The sequence below is a fragment of the Andrographis paniculata genome, unplaced genomic scaffold (genome assembly GCF_009805555.1).
Source record: "Andrographis paniculata isolate CXL003 unplaced genomic scaffold, ASM980555v1 Contig36END, whole genome shotgun sequence".
Taxonomy (NCBI): domain Eukaryota; kingdom Viridiplantae; phylum Streptophyta; class Magnoliopsida; order Lamiales; family Acanthaceae; genus Andrographis; species Andrographis paniculata.
Window position 1 is genome coordinate 658174 of NW_026137569.1, and position 19389 is coordinate 677562.

The 19389-nt window shown below is 35.9% G+C and overlaps 4 protein-coding genes and 1 non-coding gene across 7 annotated transcripts; 1 reads left to right on the top strand and 4 right to left on the bottom strand.

Annotated features, from left to right (window-relative positions):
* Window positions 1-619: 619 nt before the first annotated feature.
* Window positions 620-2681, bottom strand: LOC127250025 (probable purine permease 10). The gene is made up of 3 exons (XM_051273170.1): window positions 2488-2681; window positions 1752-2401; window positions 620-1214 (listed from the first exon to the last, which is right to left on the bottom strand). The coding sequence occupies exons 1-3, from the start codon at window positions 2537-2539 to the stop codon at window positions 777-779; spliced, it is 1140 nt and encodes a 379-aa protein (XP_051129127.1). The 5' UTR covers window positions 2540-2681; the 3' UTR covers window positions 620-776.
* Window positions 2682-4941: 2260 nt separating this feature from the next.
* LOC127249481 (WRKY transcription factor 28-like) lies at window positions 4942-8358 on the bottom strand. 2 transcript variants are annotated; one of them, XM_051272270.1, is made up of 4 exons: window positions 8260-8358; window positions 5942-6256; window positions 5663-5815; window positions 4942-5576 (listed from the first exon to the last, which is right to left on the bottom strand). In XM_051272270.1, exons 2-4 carry the CDS (start codon window positions 6193-6195, stop codon window positions 5192-5194), a joined length of 792 nt encoding a protein of 263 aa, XP_051128227.1. In that variant the 5' UTR covers window positions 6196-6256; window positions 8260-8358; the 3' UTR covers window positions 4942-5191. The 2 variants fall into 2 exon arrangements, with proteins under 2 accessions (XP_051128227.1, XP_051128226.1); XM_051272269.1 differs by lacking the exon at window positions 8260-8358 and having other exon boundaries at window positions 5942-6342.
* On the bottom strand, window positions 8269-10400 carry LOC127249480 (two-pore potassium channel 3-like). The gene is made up of 2 exons (XM_051272268.1): window positions 9013-10400; window positions 8269-8507 (listed from the first exon to the last, which is right to left on the bottom strand). Exons 1-2 carry the CDS (start codon window positions 10188-10190, stop codon window positions 8357-8359), a joined length of 1329 nt encoding a protein of 442 aa, XP_051128225.1. The 5' UTR covers window positions 10191-10400; the 3' UTR covers window positions 8269-8356.
* A 738-nt stretch (window positions 10401-11138) lies between these two features.
* Window positions 11139-19362, bottom strand: LOC127249817 (uncharacterized). 2 transcript variants are annotated; one of them, XM_051272828.1, is made up of 12 exons: window positions 19168-19362; window positions 18555-18719; window positions 18309-18477; window positions 17822-17924; window positions 17586-17738; window positions 17345-17480; window positions 15674-17160; window positions 13953-15238; window positions 13502-13632; window positions 12623-13401; window positions 12334-12446; window positions 11139-11661 (listed from the first exon to the last, which is right to left on the bottom strand). In XM_051272828.1, exons 5-12 carry the CDS (start codon window positions 17640-17642, stop codon window positions 11355-11357), a joined length of 4296 nt encoding a protein of 1431 aa, XP_051128785.1. In that variant the 5' UTR covers window positions 17643-17738; window positions 17822-17924; window positions 18309-18477; window positions 18555-18719; window positions 19168-19362; the 3' UTR covers window positions 11139-11354. The 2 variants fall into 2 exon arrangements, with proteins under 2 accessions (XP_051128785.1, XP_051128786.1); XM_051272829.1 differs by lacking the exon at window positions 19168-19362 and adding an exon at window positions 18947-19137 and having other exon boundaries at window positions 18309-18719.
* On the top strand, window positions 18182-18254 carry TRNAR-UCU (transfer RNA arginine (anticodon UCU)). Its single transcript has one exon. It is a non-coding gene; the product is annotated as a tRNA-Arg (tRNA).
* Window positions 19363-19389: the final 27 nt, after the last annotated feature.

Genomic DNA, 19389 nt, shown 5'->3' on the forward strand with positions numbered 1-19389 from the left:
TAATTAATTTCAATTATACTTGGCATCGTTTACTTATCCAGCCGGTTCCGAACCGGCCCATCAAACCAATTTCGATATGAATTGTGAACCGGCGGCCCATTTTCGACCCATCGCATAATTCACAATTATATTTTTATTCCATTTTACTTCTTCCACTCTATTAAAAAAAAAAAAAAAAAAAAAAAGAAAAAAAAGAAAAGAAGTCTGTTAGACTTGTGGCAGTGAAGTTATGGTTTAAACCCCCGATGCCTCAGTTCATCTATTACATATGGTTCACTGATTTTTCTGTGACACTTTATAAAGTTGATAACTATGATATCATAGCTGTTATGATTTACAAAAAAATGTATCATTAGGTTGAAATTCTTTTTACAACAATGGAGAAATTAAATATGTTAATTAAACTTTTTTTATATAAATAAATAAATAATGAAAAGTTGATTGATAGTTGATACCACAAATAAGAAAAATATATTTGATTATGAAGTCAAAATTCATCACCCTATAATATAACACGTGGATCTTAGATAATAAATACAATTAACAACACGGCCGTGTTTAGCTCTCACTTGGATGGCGTGATTTCATGAATTAGAGCTTCAAAAGCAACTAAAATAGATTGGATAGAAAATAGAAATGCACATCACAACTTAATGTGACGAAAACAACAAAACAAAATTACAACAACAACTTCCTTAAAACCATAGTTTTCAACGAATTAACTAACTTTTAAGGAATCTTTTGCTCAATCTCATCGATCATCATCTCTACCATTCTTAATTAGATTCCTTCTTCTTGATCTCACGATCATCGACATAATGTTGGTACATATAAGACACAAACCCCCACAGCGCGAGCGCCATCGACATGGCCTTAAGCCCCGTCATCTTGTCGTGGAGAAAAACCACGGCAAGAACAGGCGCCACCGGCAGCCCCAAGATGCTGATCACGTTCGAGAAAAGCGACGACACTTTAAAGATCAATCCAGTGCACCCGACGGTGAATGCCTGCCACGACACGGCGGTCCAAAATAAGTTCATGGCATAGGAAACCCGGCCGGACTTGTATCCGGCCATCTCCGCCGACATCCTCCGCCAATCGCCGCTGGCGAACAGACCCACCACAATCACAATTGACGCCACAAAGCATTGCCATATGCTCATTTCAATCACTGCATTGATGCTATCCTTCTTGATTATCCTTTGAAACGCCACCTGCATTTAAAGAGCTGTTAACGATTCGAATCGAACACAATTATTAAATATATATATATTTTTTAACTATACAAACATACGCACGCCCCCGAGATCGAATTTGGGTCGAAATGTCAAACAACTAAGCCTACAAGGTCTTAGAAAAACAAGATTTGTGTTTGTTCGTCAAGTATTCGAGTTTGTTTATACTGTTCAAACTCATTCGTTAAGCAATTTCATTGTTTGAGCTCATATTCATGTTTGTATTCGATTCAATTAAACTCACCTTTCTAATTTGATATTGTCAAATTTGCAGAACGATCATTTCACCTCAAAGTTTAAACGATTTATCAGTAAACAGAGCTCTTAACAGATATTTTATTTTATTTATTTTTGTAATTCATAATTCCGTATGTATATATATAAATATATTATTTTATCTGACATTAATTAACAAAAACGATTCTATTTATATTGTTCAAGCTCTATTCGGCTCATTTAACGAGCTTAAATCAAGTATCGAATTTACGAACGAATTAATTAGTTTAACAGCTCTACCTGTGTCACCGACAGCATGAGGGCGTAGCCGGCGGAGGCGGCGACGGTGCAGACAAAGCCGATGACGTACTTAGCCTTGGACGATTTGTTGGAGTCGCCGGGATCGGATTGGAAGACTAAAAGGACAGAGGAAAGCGTGAGGAGGACGAGGGAATTGACGATGTAAGGAGTGAACTTCTGGTTGTTAAGGAAGTAAGAAAACAGGGCGTTGAATCCCAATTGGCTGGCGCAGATCAGTGTGTAGGTAGTCACAGGGAGATACTGGAGCCCGATCGAATATAGCATACAATCTGCTGCAAGAAATATCCCCAAAGCTATGTAGATGGAGGCAAGATTGAGGGGGAATTTGAATTTGGGGGAATTATTAAGGATGAAATTGTTATTATTGCAGTTAGGGTTTTCTAATTTGGGGGAATTGGTAGCTATTAGGTATTGGAGGGGGATTAGGACAGGGAAGCCAACGACTTGGACGAGAGTGGCCATCCACTCGCTCTTGCCACCATTGTTGAAGTAAATTCTTCCTAAAATTGTGCCCAGATTCTGCCCTGTAAGGACGAAGATTGTGTAAACGATCATCTGTATCCACCATTTGTAGTGTCTGGTTGATGATTCTGAAGCTTGTGTTGTTTTCTGTTCTTCAGTATCCAAGCCTGTAGTGGAGAATTCAGTAGTCGAAATTATTAAGAATGGTTAACCAGAAGTAGAAGAAGATTAAAGAAGGGTTCTTTTATCTCACCATTGATGGTTTCTTGAGCTGCTGGTGCTGCTGCTTGATCTTCTTCTCCCATGGCGATGATGGATACCGAAAATTTAATCTAGTTACGATAGTGTTGTTTGTGTGTGTGTAGAGTATGGCATTGGAAATAAATTTATTGGAAGCTATAGTGGTAAGAATGGAAAGTGGGGGAGCAGCTGTAGCTTGGTATGTACATTTATCTATTTTTATAGCAACAAATCATTATCAGATGGAGGATTTTATTTATTTATCTATTTATTATTTTAATGTGTATATATATTAAAAAAAATTGATTTGGATTTGTTACTGTTTTGTTTGTATTATAATAATAATACTAAGAATGTAATATATCACTTTATTATTCTATTAAATTTAATTATGCCTGTTACATTAATTTGTAAATTTTATTGAAGCTTTATCAGCGTATGATATATATATATTTAGGATTTTATTGGGTTTGAATTTTGATTGTGTTATTTTTATATTTATTTCTGCAAGCGTGTAATTTTCACATGTATTACCTATTTCCAACTACCTAGCTAGGACAAGTGGGTTTCTGGTTTCTTGTTCTTCTATGAATGATGCATCTGCCAATTTTTTTTTTTTTTTTATTTTTTTTTTAACGACGTGGGAATTTGTAGTCGCTATTCGAAAATACGCACTGGATAAACTCCCGACGAACCTAATATCCTGCCAAAACTCTTTGTTGATTTATGTACTCATTAAGTATGAACAAATAGGTGTTATAACAAAGAGGGAATGATCAAGGTTTTATCTGATAATAATAATAATAATTATTACTATAATTATTGTTTGGTCTCATTATTAATATTTGAATCAAGACACAATAGCTGTGTGCACTCAATTGTCATATTTGCAATCTTGCTGCAACTGACATCACATAGAGACAACAACAAAAGGGTTATTCGGATGTGTTCAATAGTGATATATACACACACATATATATATATAAATGAATAAATTTTCAATATAATATTTATCTAAAAATATATGTTTAAGAGGAAAAAACATGAATAGTGTGATACGAAATATCTCAAAGAGTGTGAATCAATTGGATAAATATGAGAGAGAGAGAGAGAGAGAGAGAGAGAGAGAGAGAGAGAGAGAGAGAGAGAGAGAGAGAGAGAGAGAGAATTAAGAACTACTACGGCATGTATGGCAGAAGATCCAAAAATATCTAGTCAAAATCCAGAGAAGAAGGCAATTATAACAACTAAAAACATTTCATTCAAACACGGCACTTCCACTGTAACCAATTATTTTTGCCAGTATATTAATGTCTGTCTGTACGTATATACTTTATCATTGATTTCTCCATATTTCTACGCTTTTGAATTCCATACCCCATAAAAATATTTTAAGAAAATAAAATAAAATAAAATACACAGTTTATTTAAACTTAAAAACTTTTAGATCAGAATCATTTAATATAGTATGTCAGCAAATATCACAGAGTTTATATAAGTACAAATTAATGTATATATTATTATCATGTGCTTAATTACTGAGCTAATTAATCGGCGATATAAAATATTAACTAATAACAAAATTAAAAATTTATCTAGTGCATGCATTAATTGTGTGAAGAATTATTGAATACAGATACGTAATTATAAATATATATGTATATATAATATTAATGCACCAACTTACTTGATCTTTGTTAATTAACTAGTGCTTTCTTTTTAATTCCACTTAGATATGCAAAGTGCATTAGCATCACCACTTAATTGCTCAATTATATATGTTATCCACATTTTGCCTTTAATCCCACGTTATCCACATTAATTTGTCACTTCAAATATACATAAATCACAGTGAGAATTATACTGAAGACCTAAAATTTAAGAACATCAGACGTGATGTCATCACTTAGTGAAATTTCGACGTACGTAATGCATGCATGCATGCATGCATGCGTAGGACCAATAGTTAATACTACAGCCTCTCTCTCTCTTCGTTAATAATCTATAAAAATTGCAGCAGCAACAAACCAAATTAAAACCTAAGTGGATAAACTAATAATAATAAATCTAAGTGTTAATTAATAGTGTTAGAGAGTTAATCAACTAGTAATTAATTAACTAACTAACTAAGGAACCCTTTTGATTAAATTAACTAGTAATTATAAATCTTTAATTCAGAACCAACCATTAGAGTAGACTTTTGGTTTTAGTTGACTTCCCTTTATGGGTCAACTCCGGTTTTCATACGACATCGTCACTATCACCAACCAAAACACTTCAACATGCAGCAATAATAATTCAAACATGCAAAGGTAAATTAAAGCACAGTAACACCAAATCTCAATATATATGAACTCTTATCCAAATTTCATATATCAAAAAAAAAAAAAAAAAGAGCGAGAGAGAGAGAAAGAATGGTAACTTCACATACATAAATAATTAAATTATATATATAAAAAAAGGAGCATATATATTAATTTATATATACAGATACATGTTTGTATATATATAACAAAATGTGTAATGATACAAATGATCAACTGACAGATATAAATATACAAAATATATATTATGCATCATCATAAGAATAAAAAAGAAGAAACAAATTGATTAATTATATATAATGTAGTGGAGGATAAGTTAAAATAGTGCAGGTTAGGATGGGATCGGAAGATAACTTTTGGAGATATAATTGGATTAATGTGTAATTTAATTAATTAGGGTTCTTGTTTGGGGAATATTGTAGAAGAAGGAAACACATCCGGCAAGATATTCTCGTAATCAAGATATTGATGATCATGTAACTGGGAATTAGTCTGTAGCTGAGTATTGCGAGTCATACCATCAGTACTGACGAGACTGTACAAGTGATGAGGAAATCCAGCTGGAGCTTCCGGCGGAGGCGCTAATGGCGGATTTAGCATCATCGAAGAATCTGGAAGCCTCATACCAATCACCGCCGCAGAATTCCCCCTGAGATTCACCGGAAGGTGGTGGTTGTGCTGACCTTCGTAGGTAGTGATCACGATCGAACGGTCCTGGAATGACCTCTCGACGCGCTTCTTCACCGGACATTTCTGCGCAGTGCATCTGTAGTAGCTTCTGTGAAATTATGAAATTATGAAATTGTGAAATTAATTAATTGATAATTGTTGAAGGATTTGGAGAGGAAATCGATTCGAACGTACCTTGGGTGAGGACTGTTCTTCACGGCTTTCTGGCCGTACTTCCGCCACCGGTAACCGTCGTCGAGATGATCGACTTCGCTTTTGGTCATGAAAGCGAATCGTGGCTGCTTTTTCTTCTCGGATTCTGTAGATTTCAGTTTCTTCAATTTTGCACTATCGTTTCGTGATGAACACGATAGAGCGAATTGAATTAATTAACAAATTAATCTATAATTAACTTCCGCAAATTAAGATTAAATAATGGATTAAGAAGAAGATTAATTGCAGATTAATGATTACTCTTTCTTCGAGCTGTCGTCTTCTAGGGTTTCCTTACCCTTTCCGGAACCTTCGGCGGTTGCAGCTGCAGCCTCAGTGGAGGAAGATGAATTCGAGCAATTAGGCGTCGCCGGAGATTCGCCGGTGATCTGCTCCGGCGGAGGCAAGCCAACTAAGGAGTCTGTATTAAACCAACTGAGGTGATCTGTGGATCCGTCTAGAAACTCGGCGAAGGTAGCGGAAGCTTCAACGTCGTCGGAGGTGCTATTAGCCATGGAGGAGCTTCCTGAGTACGTAACTCCGGCGACGTTCCGGCGACGACTATCGCCGTCGTGACTGTAGTAAAATTCAGTGAATCCTTGAGACATGTCGAGGGAAAGTAATATTAAAATAAGAGGGAAAGAGTACCGAAGAAGAATTGTGAGGTTTCATATAAGATGTAGCAATTAATTAATTAATAATTATTAAATGAGAGACCGCCAATAAATTATTTTTAAAATATTTAAATAATTAATTAGGTTTATTTTAGATTATTATATTTGCAAATATCTCGTTGTCTAACAATTGTTACCGTATATACGTACAACAACAATTAATTAGTCAAGCCCACATTGTGGACCAAATGGAAACTATAGTCAATTTTTACATATATAATAATTGTTTAACATAGGTTTTGTTATATAAATTATAAATTGAATAAAAAATTTATTATTCAATTTGTTTTGAAATTAAAGTAACAGGTTTTTTAAGACAATTTATTTTTATTAGATTCACCGTCTTAAAAGTATTTAGATACATATAACTAAGGTCTTGCTTGGTTTATCCAATTATTTTGTATTGATATAATTATCTGGATAAATATTATTAAAAAAACACCATATATAATTATATATAATATGTAATATATATTTGATCAATTTATATAAAAGAAAAAAAATATATTATTTTTATACTATAATATGATTCAATGTTTCTAATATAAAAAATATATTAATTAAAATCTTAAAAACAAACCCATCCAATATTAGATGTGTAATTTAATAGTTAGGTGGATAACTAGCAGTAAATTTGGTAGACATGTATACTAATTGGACAATTGGTTTGGTAGTATATATGTGCTCATTGAACAATATAAAGAATAACAATTATATGCTGGAATAGTGGAATTAGCGTGGTAATAGACATGCCACACGTTTCAATTTTGAAAATGATCCTACATTATCCTACTAATATTAGCTTCCTTTTTAAGTTATTTTTTAAGATTCTTTTTACTTATAATATAATATTTATACAATAAAAGACCTACAAGTTGGAACATATTTACTTCTGTTTTAATTTTATTTTGTTTTTTGAATATTTGAAATTAAAGGTTTTGACTTTTTTTTTTTTTGAGTGTTGGATGTAACTAATTATTTAAGAAAATAAAATGATGTAAAAATATTTATGCAAAAAAATAAATAAATAAAATGTAGAAGCATAATTGAGCTAATTTCTTGTAAAAATAAACTGAAATATGAATATACATCAATATTTAAAACCACAAAACATCAGGAACAGTAACTAATGAACAAAATGATCTGAGGAATCCCAATTGCCCCTAAACATCAATATTTTACAGTTCAAACTTACATTTGAACTATAGGCAAAAATGAAATTGCATCTACATGAATGGCAAAGTTAATCAAAGCTAAAAGCTTTAATCATTAATCAATTGAAATTAGTGTTCCTGTGTTCATAGCAATAGAACCCACCAAGGATTAAAAAAACATAAAAATAAAAATAAACCAAAAGTTTCAAGACATAAGATACTCTGTCATCATCTGGGTAGCAGCTATGTGGGACTAATCCCATAAAAGGGGATTGATGACTTGACTTGGTCTATATCAACTTAAGGTGTAATGTAATGGCCAATAATAGGACTTGTCCCAATCCTATATATATAAAATATATATGTATGTATCATGGATGTACTTGAGCTTCTAGAAGCCTGTATTAATCACTTAGCATGCAAGACTTTCAAAGGGTTTATTAATTTCCAAGATCTTTTTGAGTCTAGATCATTATCATGAAGAAAATCAGGCAAAGCAAGAAAGAAATGGTGAGAACAGAAATTAAGAATTTAAATGGTCCTTCAAATTGACAACAAGATGCACAATCAAGACTTGTTGTGTAATGTAAGGACATTTTTAAATTAGTGTTCTTGTCACTCAATATGAGAAAAACCTTTCATGTATTGTGTTGTGTGTGTAATAATCTGTGTTTGTCCAATTAACAAAATCTCCACGTCAATAATAGGAACATTTGCATTTCCAAATGTGATAAACATAAGATGATTGTACCTTGACAATCTCTATCTCCAAGAGACATCTGGTTGTTTGCAGTTTGAGTGTGTGTATATCCAGCAATCGAATCTCATGAATCCGGTCTGTACGAGGATCAACGGCGACGACTTTCTACAAGATCAGCAAGAGTGATCTTCCCACAGTTTCCAACATCCAGCCGTTCAAACTGTTTGCATATCTGCAGAATGTCTTTTTCCGAAACCTTGCCGAGCTCCTTGAGCTTGTACACCACAAATTCTGATTTTCTGGAACACAACACATGAAACAACACAGCATTAAACAAAACAGAAACCTAACTAATGATAGTCCAGTCTCTAGAGCTACTCAATTCAAGTTAAAAAATGGCAAAAAGATGACAAAGATGTCGCAAATTTTTGAACTTGCAATCACATTGTTAACCAGTGTAAACTAGCAGAACAATCAAACTGTTATTGAAACACAAAAACTTCTCCATTTTTATGCACTCTGCACTCTACAAGGAATGAACTTCGAAAAAGTTTATAAAACATGGCGAAAGACTCTCCATATCTTGTTTCAAATAAAAAAGAACTAAATAGCAGGGAACGAACATACGGCAGTTTCAATAGCTGCACATAGGATACATAACTAACAAATTTGGAACATCATTTCAAGTGCATTCACTCAAAACAGATCCACATTATCATAGATGGCATTAGCGCGATACTTTCTAGGCTCAAAATTTAAACCTCAAGCAAGTACTGAATCAAAGCAAGTGAAGGAAGAACTCACGTCACGAAACCATTGTTATCGATATCCGCAGCAAGAAACTGTGCAACAGTCATATCCTGGCCGAGCACCCATTTTGCCATACTTCTATTCCGCTTGTCAACTCTTGCTTCAGCCAAGTAGAGAAAAGCTCTAGCAACAGCAAGTGTCGACACAAGTAACCAAATTGATGCAAAAACTCTACCAGTCAAAGAACTAAATGCCTGATCTCCATATCCAACAGTGGTGACTGACATAACCGAGAGGTAAAACGAATCAAGCCAGTTCAGCTTCTCTACAAAATGCATCGCGCAAGCTCCAATCCCGATGCAAAGAATCACAACACCTAATGCCAATGCTACCTTCATCCGAATCCTCATTCTCCCCTTCTTCACATCAACTATGTAAGACCGAGGATCGCGATTCCCACCACTACCGCCTTTTATAGTCTTCAAAAGATAATTCTCTTGCAAATCAAGCATGTAACTGACCATCCCACTCAACAAAATATCGACAAACCCGAATCCGACGAGCACAAAGGTGATAGAAAACAATTTAGTTGCAGCACTGTCAGGTGTGATATCACCATAGCCAATTGTGCACATTGTAACAATGCAGAAATATAAAGCATCAACAACAGGGTGAGTTTCTGTTGATCTGAAGCTATCCTTATTAAGCGAGTATATACTCACGCCAAAAGTTAAATAAACGATCAAGAGAAGTATACCCTGTCGCACAATTGACGGTTTATCTGAATTTGGTGGCTTGCTGTGCGAACGACGATTAACTTCGTTGATCGTAGCCATGGCAGGGGCAGTTTTCGCCCTGTGAAGATGGCTCTTGGTGACTGGATAAATAAGCTCGTTCAGCCATAATTGTTGATTTTCCAAGTCCGAATTTGGCTTAAGCTGATCAAATGTTGGTTTATCGTAATCGAGATTTGAAGCGGCAGGATGAGGTGAGCTTAGGCTTAGCGTAAGCGCTTCTAGCAGATTCGAGGACGACGTATCCCTAAGATGCGCCGTTGCAGTCGAAGGAGAACCGAATATGAGAATGTCCTTGAGATCCTTAGCGGACGGAGTGATCGGCGGCGGAATTGTAATCTCGTCGTCTTCTGGTAGAGGACAGAGCGTGGACGACGACGACGGTGTAGGCGGAGGTCTTCTGGTTTTAATGTAGGACAGAAGTGGCTGTTTCTCCATGGCAAAGCGGAGGACGTTCACCCCGCCAGAATTTTCCTGAACTCCTTCGGCGCTGAGGTGGCGCTGTCACGTTGGCGGTGTACTCCACCGGCTGGGAATCGTCGTAGAAGCGCCTTCCCTACAGAAGATGAAGCTCGTGAATGCCATGCCATGGCTTTCCAAATATAATGGAAACGAAATCAGATCAGCAGGCAGGGAAGGAATAGCGTGTAAGGCTCTGTCTTGCCCTGCCATTTGTAAAGACACACATTCACTGCCACATAATTTTGCATTAATTATTTTTTTTCTTATGAACAAAGATTAGAACAATGTTAATTTTTTAAATGCAAAAAGGTAATCACCCGCGAGTTTTTGGGAATATTTAAAAATAATAAAAATTAATATTTGATGTTATATTTATTGGATACGTGATAATTTTTAGAAAAGTAAAAATAATGTCAAATATCCACAAATGTTGTCTAAACAAATCAAAAGAATTTTGTTTGATTTTGATTTAAATTTACTTTTTAAAAATGTAAAAACAATGTCAAATACCCACAAATGTTGTCTAAACAAAGCAAAAGAATTTTGTTTGATTTTTATTTAAATTTACTTTTTTAGAAACGTAAAAATAATGTCAAATACCCACAAATGTTGTCTAAACAAAGCAAAAAATTTTGTTTGATTTTGATTTAAAGACTATTTCACATATAATTTCATTTGAAATGTCAAAGCAAATCTTATATTCCCTCAACTCAAAATAAATATTTATTTCTAAAAATAATTATATATCAGTCAAACATTTTACCTAAATTATAATAAAAAAATTTTACAAATTTTTTTACTAACTAATAAAATATTATTATTTTTTTAATTAGTTTACTACAAACTCCCCCTTAACCGAAATATTCTATTTTATATTTCACAAAATATTACATCAAAATATTATTTAAATAAATAAATAAAAACAACACAAAGCCAAACCCAATTTTTTTTTGCAAATTACTTTTTAGCTAAAGAAAGAAGCTTTTTGCTTGACATTGATCCATGAATGCAACCCACAGTTTTCTGTACACAAATTCAAAGCAGCAGCAGGAAAGCATATTAAAAACCTTGTCCAAACAATCGAATAGCTTCCGAAAATGGCCTACAAAACTTTCTTCCCTTGGGGAGATATCATCAGAGCTAGAGAGGTTGTGCCAATGAATGCCTCAAGTACGATTGCTGCTCGGGACTCAATCGAGAAAACCACTTCCTAATTGAAGTAACAGGCAAGATACTACATTGTCCGGAGACTGCTGGCGAAGCTTCTACCTTAGTGTCTATGACTTCTTCGAATTTCATTGGAGTGAGGCCAAACAAGGAAGTTAAAATGGCAAATTGAACAGGTAGGGTCAGTGTTGTAAAAGAATTTCCGAGCAGGATGGCTGAAAACCATTCACGCAGCTTTTCAACTTCAGGATCCTCATAACCAATGGCTTCAATGCCGAGCCTGAATAATGACAGATAACATTTTAGGGTTATGATAAGCATCATGAAAATTGGAAAAAGAGAACTGCATATGGAGTTATTGCAACCTAAATGGTTGCTTGTTGTTGCTATTTGAAATATATAAAATAATCTTCAAATGTTACGGATATGGCAAACCTATAATGATGATTTTGAGCTTTAGTCAGCAAATACAGAGCCTTATACTTTATTATCTCAAAGCACAAACAGAATAGATTCAAGCTAGAATTAACAGCTTCATCGATGAAGCTCAATGTAATCAGCAAGAATGTTCACAGAAATATAGCAAGTGGATATAGAATATCGAAATCTTCTTGGATAGTGTGTAATAAGAATTGTGAAGGAAGATACAGTAGCTGATAAAGCAATACAAGTGTGAAAAATAAAAGGAAGCTACATAAGAAAGGGCAAGGATAATGAGGGTTTAAGCAGAGTAATAGCTCAAGTCAGTATATAAACTTATGATTGCTTCGAGTAGTTTGTATTTTCCGGAGAAAATGTGAAGGACCATTAAATTATCAAAAGCTTAGATGTATAGGATCTAAATATATGAGGTAGAATTGAGAAAAGAAAATGAAAAATGCTAATGCAAGCAGTCACATCACTCATATAAGCATATGGATGTTATATAATTAGTAGTAGCAGGTATATATACCTCCCCAATTGACCGAGAAGAATGATTATGGCAGCAGAAAACCCTTCCGTAAGTCGAGATTCGAAAGATTTACAAATCGGACCAATGATGTGGTCAGCTGTCCACCTCCAGCTCTGCATGTCATGAGAGACGAGTGTAAGACATAATGTAGTATGCTACATGGGGAAAAGAAGTGAAGGCTACACTTAATCTACAGGAGTTCTAAGCACATTCAGTGCAAATGAGAAAATCATCAATCAATAAAACAAAAAGAATATTTTTCACAATAAATGTAAGTGGAAATTCATACCATAAATGATGCCAGAATCTCCATCAACGGAAGAGTATCCAAAATTTCACATAAATTCTCATCATAAGGTGAGCTTGATGTGACACAGTCCACAAAACATGAAGCATCTTCATTTCTGTGTTTGTGGAGATTCTCTCTTGGAACTACTGATTTCATTACTTCAAATGTATCTTTCAACGAGGGACTGTGCTTGCAAAGATTCTCCAATAACTTTGACACAACACCCTCTATGGGAATCGCACCCTTTGAAAACGGGCAATTGCTGCAGCATGACCAAGTTAAAGAAAGATCTCCAGCCAATGGTTGGGAAATAGATTTTGAATTAGCTGATGCACTTTTCTTCTCAAGAAGCATAACAAGGACTTCTACTACGGACATTGTTAAGGAGTACTGCTGTATGTCAAAATATTTCGGGCCACATATATGAGCAAAAGAATGAAGGATAGCCAGTATAACGGCAGGACCACATCTCTGACTTGCGATAATGCTGCACGAAATCTCACAAATACAGCCAATATGATCTACTGCTAAGCATAATGAAGCTAGTATGCTTCCACCAGCAACCAACAACGGGGCTGAAGCTAACACTTCAGACAATATAACCACATCACCATTTAGAACCAGATCCATTTTGGAACTAGAAAGGGCCTCTTGCTCAGAAGATATGTCACCAGTAACAAACACCTTTCTTTGCAAAAGAAATTCTTCAACAAGAGCAAGCAGTTCAAACAAATCAAAGGACTCCCGGAATTCTCTCTTCAAAACTAGATCTGTTAGTGCTGCACAAGAAAATGGTGAGCTCGTCAGCATAAACCTAAAGAATGAAGTTGTATCACAAGCATATAACTTCCATTATAAAGAGATTAGCATGAAAAATACCTGAGCAGATGTGAAGTGACACTGAATCAAGGGACTGGACCAAAGCATAACTCAAGAAATTTGACCAGTTCTTCGCTGAAACCTCGGAAACTCCATACAGTAATAAAGAGAAGAATACACAAACCTTCTCCCTGCAGTCATGTTCCAAACAAGTTAACACAATCATTCCTTTTCAAGGTAACTAAACATAAAAAAGTCGATGCATTCAAGTTGATAATGTGATTCCTGAAAAGAGGCCAACGTATAGAATTCCATTCCTAATCGCAAAATTACAATTATATTCATAATATAGAAACTATATCAGAGTTTATGTTCAAAGAAAAGGCGTGATGTCTCACTACTTTATGTATAGGACAGAGATATAGACTACATTATGGAAAGACAAGTTCCTCAGAACACAGTGATATTGTGGTATTCAAACTACCTACTTAAGCAAAAGCCATTCACTTACTTCATAGAAAGATCATGTGCCTTCAAAAGAGCATGTAGAATACTTCGAACAAATATCTCTGCTGAATCAAGGGAAGAAAACGGTGGCATGCAACCACAAATTGACTTAAGGATCCTTGACATGCTATGATATTCTTTATTGTCTGGATACACAACATAATACTTCAGGAAACCACTATGAGGAGTAGAAAGCTGTCTTTCACACTGTATATTTGCTTCCTTGGATCCAGCATCATCATGACAAGCTGGCGCAGAATCTTCAACCAGTTGCATCCCTGTAGAAACAGAACCATCCAAAGGTGCATGAATGGCCTTGTTCTCTGAGTCAATAGAAGGTAGCTCCAGGTTATCTCTAAAACCTGCAAATTCCTCAAGCGAACTTTTGTTTGGGAGACACTGAGAAATGTTAGCTTCATGTGTCTCATCAAAAAGTAATTCTAGATCAGGAAGCAAAGGAGACAGGGGTATAGCAATAGCCCTGCGGTAAGCATCCTCATCTGCAGCACTATTCAGCTCCAGCAACTTCATATAATCACCACCAGCCATTACATCAGAAAATTGAGATGTGCGTTGAGCACTTGCAAAGATTACATTTGCTCCATCCTCAGTATGCTGATCCAATTTCATAGCACCAACAGCCATACAGGCATTCAAGCAATCAATGTCTGAATCAAATATGCCCTTTGCCTCATTATCTTGCACACAATGAGCAACCATTGCTTCCTCAGAAGAATTTTTTCTCCTCTTGAGAGGTCTGCCAATATCATTGCAAGGATTGTCCTTACGGTTCTCTTCTTCAGATTCACTTTTTTTACCATTAATTATATCATGCAGGATGGATACTTTCTCTGATACCTGTTGATGCAGCTTCTCACCTTTACAATACAACTTTTCAATGGATTTAACTGCATCAAAAATCCTTTCCCTCTCAAGTGATGCACATTTTCTTTTACCATCATTTTCTTGAAGTGAACATTCTGATCTGTTGTCAGCTTTGACTATTGTGTGCTCATTATGCCTTACCCTGGTCTTGGAAGACAACCTTGACTTGGGTTTGAGTTTTGATATATCTTCACCCAGTTTAGCCGATGTTACAGATAGAGTATGCATTTCCTGTGATCCCACCAATGGTCGATCAGAAAAAGATGCCGAACTTGAATTTATGGCAGAACTCATTTTTTGGTTGGAACCTCTATGTGGAGGATCCAATCCAGTTATACCTGATATAAGTTGCCTATGATGATCATCTGAGCACAATGTTTCTCTTGTTGAGATATGATTTCCAATCTGCAAAATAACATAAAACAAGAAATAAGGATCAGTATGTACAAGATTCAACACACAATGTTTAATCTAATCAATATAAAATTACAAAATACATACAAGTACAGTGATGTATAGATCTAAAATATATGCTTTAAGCTATTCCAAAATCTTGGCGCTATCAACATACCAAATATTATTCATGCTCATTTTAGTCATCTATATGCAAAAAACTCAATAGTGAAAAAATTTGAATCCTTCAGTACATGAAACCAAAATAAGATAACAAGAGATGAGGGAAGTGCCGGCTATTCAGTGCAACATCAACATCCATTATGAAAAAGGATGTAACAACACATGGTTAGTATGATGAACAAAGATTGACAAGATAAATGCAAAACATCAATTTAAACGATGCAGATCAAATTACAGTGTGCACTTTGAGAGAGATAAACCAACCTTTTCCAACTGATGTATACCTTCTCCGCCGCCTGAAAAGGAGTTACTTAACATATCAAAACGAAGTTGGAATTGAAGAAACTCCTGTTTTAGCTGAACTAACTCCTGTTGTAGCATACTGTTGCGAATAGCTTCCACTTCTGAAGCTTTTTTAGAGTGCTTCACAAGCATCTTTTCTAGCTTCAATTGGTTCTTTAACTTTTTAACAGTATCAGCCTCAGATAAAATGCTAGTATATCTGTATGAGTAAGACTTCGCCAGCTCTGCCTGAGATTCTACTAGTCTCAGCTTACAGCTTTCCAGTTCTCTAGAAAGTTCGTTGGCTCTGTGCTTCTGCTCTCTGGCCATTCTTTTGTAATCCTTTGCAGCTTTACTATGTTCCTTCGCTACCTTTTTCTCTGGATCTGAATGTTTTTTCTCCAAATTTTTCTGATCTTTCTTCACAAGCATATTTTTCATACATTCAGACATTGCAGCATCATTCTTCAGCAGCTCCCCGCACATCCCACTTGCTATTCTGATGTTCCTTCCAGTATTAGTTTCATCAGCTTGAGCTTCAACTACATTTCCAGAGCACCTATGCACCTCTAATCTTTTTGCTCGATTACTAGCCTCTTCGAACTTCTTATTTAAATTATCTGCTCGTTCTTTCTCAGACATGGCCTTCTTCAAGTTCATTTCTGCAAATTGCCGCTGCTCATCAGCTTTGGCCACTGCCAAGTCAGCCCTTTCTTTTTCTCTTTTGGCATTTAGTTTCTCAACCTCCACTTGCTTATATGCAGATTCCGATCTAGATTTCTCCAATGCCAGCTTTGACTTCACTGCATCAGTTTCCTTCTTCAGTTTTTCCAACAAAAGCCTATTTTCCTCCGCTTTCTTTCTTTCAACATTAGCTATCTTCTGTGCTTCAGCAACCTTATTCCCGTCCATTTCCAACTTCTTCAAAGCCTCAGCGGCTTTCATCTTCTCGAGCTCAGTATTCTTTTTTTCCAAAGCTGTTTTTTTCCTCTCCTTGTCCAAAAGATCCTTCAACCCCTTAATCTCCTTGTCAGCCCTACTCACATGTTCTTGAGCCTCATTGTGTATCCTCTCCTCCAACTCAGAATTCTTTTTTTCCAAAGCTGTTGTTTTCCTCTCTTTGTCCAAAAGATCCTTCAACCCCTTAATCTCCTCATCAGCCCTTCTCAGACGGTCTTGAGCCTCATAGGCTTTCCTCTTCTCTAACTCAATATTCTTTTTTTCCGAAGCTGATTTTTTCCTCTCTTTGTCCAAAAGGTCCTTCAACCTTTTAATCTCCTCCTCAGCACTACTCAGTCGTTCTTGAAGCTGCTCATTGGATTCTTGAGAACCCAAGTTGCTATTACTCTTAAGCAATTGAACCTCCTCCTTTAGTGCAGACACCTCATCCTCAAGATCAATACGAATTCCTGATTCTTTTTCTTTCTCATCTTTCCACATATTAGCCTGCGCTTTGAGTTCCTCAAATACTGCAGCAAAGATGAAACAATGATCTTTCTATCAGTAAAATGCCTCATTTTACTTGAACAGCACTATTGTTTTCTCAAATCCAGAATAAAGATATATCATTTTACCATAATAAGGTGAAACACAAATACACAAAAAAAAAAAAAAACCCGAAAAAAAAAAATCCTAAAGAAAGCAAGCAGCTACCTTTTTTAATATTGACATTTTCATTCTCAATCGCATCATACTTATCCTGCAGCAATGATGTGCAGTCGCGAAACCTGTTTTTAAGCTCTTCAACCTTTGCATACTTCTCCAAAAGCTTCGAGTGCTTCTTCTTCAGCTGAAACATCCCAACCAATTCCAGCAACGTAGTTAGTTAATTACGCAATGAGTCACGTATACATATTTAACCGCAGAAAAGGTAAAAAAATATGCTTCAGATTACCGCGGCGCAGCAGGCATTGCTGGTTTTATCTTGCATCGACCCGACATCCTCCGCCATTTATAATAGAAAAAGAAAACCCCTCAAAATCTGAATCTGAGAATTCCCGAACTCAATGCCGGGGCAGCACTCGACCAATTGGAATAATACGCCAGCCTTTTGGAACAGAAAATCGGACTCATTAGTACAAAAAGATTCAAAACTACGTCACTCAACCATCACTAGCTAAAAATGGATACCAATAACGAACGCAGAGAAATGATCAGTGGAGCAGCAAACACCATCCGCGTTCCAAAGCCCCAGCGTTCCTTCACTGTCTTCAGCCATTATAAAACCAGAACCCTAGAAGAGAGACGTACTAATAACTTAATATTCAAAAAAAAAAAAAAAAAAAAAAAGGAAAAAAACCGGAAGTTCTGCAGCCGCCCGTTTTTAAAAATCGGCTTACGGCTTGAGCCGCTAAACAGAAGATGGGTCACAAGCTCACAACTAATGTGTAAGCCCAATTAAAGCCCATTTATCATAATTTGGGCCACATTCTAACAACGAGTTCAAGTTAACACGAATAAATATATCAATAAAATTAATAAACATCAAAAGCGCCCATGGCCTAATGGATAAGGCGCCTGACTTCTAATCAGGCGATTGTGGGTTCGAGTCCCACTGGGCGTGCTGCTATTATTTTAATTTTTCATTACATATTTTTAAATTAATATATAATCCCACCTTGTAGAATGACAAGAATGGCCATTAGTCATGAGAATGATGTATCATGATCCTCCAACAAAACCAACCATAAAAGATCTCCAAGAAACCTGCAGTGATGATCCAATACACATATATAGGAGAAACTAATCTCTTACTAAGGATCATTTGCCTTTGTTCCTCAGCCTCCCTACATCAATTTAGAAGATTTGGACCAAGGAGATCAGACAATACTAATGGCATATATATGTGTGTGTGTGTTAATACCTTTTTGCTTCGCCCTGAGCTTTCTGCTGCTCGGACTTTTGATGACTGTTTCCCTGCAAGCCAATTACTCCACTCAAAAAATAAATAGTTAAAAACCACGCCTCCTTGTTGTGCCATTAGCTCCTGCATTCTTCTCTGTCTGATGGCCTCTAATTCTGGATCAGCCTACAGTTAATTTAATCAATAAACAGAAGTGTAAATCTTCTGAAGATGTGATGCTCCATAGCCAACTCGCGTTTGCCTTAATTTTTTTCTTATTGCACCTCTTATCTTCATGGTTAACATCAAACACCTTCTTAAAGTTCTTCTCCATTATTGGTAGGAAATGTTGAACGCGCAAAAATCCAATTGACAGAAAATTTCATATTGCTTCAGGAACCCTAATTCTTTACCTCAAAAAAGATTACACTCTCACGATTCACAGCATATGTGGAAACGAATTGTGAGAAGAGATGAAATTAAGCTTCAACCGCTCATATCACGAAGAACGCTAGCAATTTGAGAAAATTAAAAGCCGTGCTCCTCGAACCAAAAGTAAATAAATAAACTTAATTCATAAACTTCCCGTGAAAACATGCCATAAATTTGAGCATACGCAGGAGAAAGCCCTTACCATCTTCTCCAGCAGAGAATTAGGATCAGCTCAGTCTGTAAGCTCCGTAACCAAACCGAAGTCGGAAGGAGATATAAATAGCACTGTACTTGCGTACGGCAGACGCGACCGGATCTAGACCGTATCTATCATTCGGAGCCCCGGTCTTCTAGCGGGTTCCCTCCAGTAACTCACCTCCGGTTCCCTAAAATTTCATCCACTATTTCATTAATCGCGTTTACA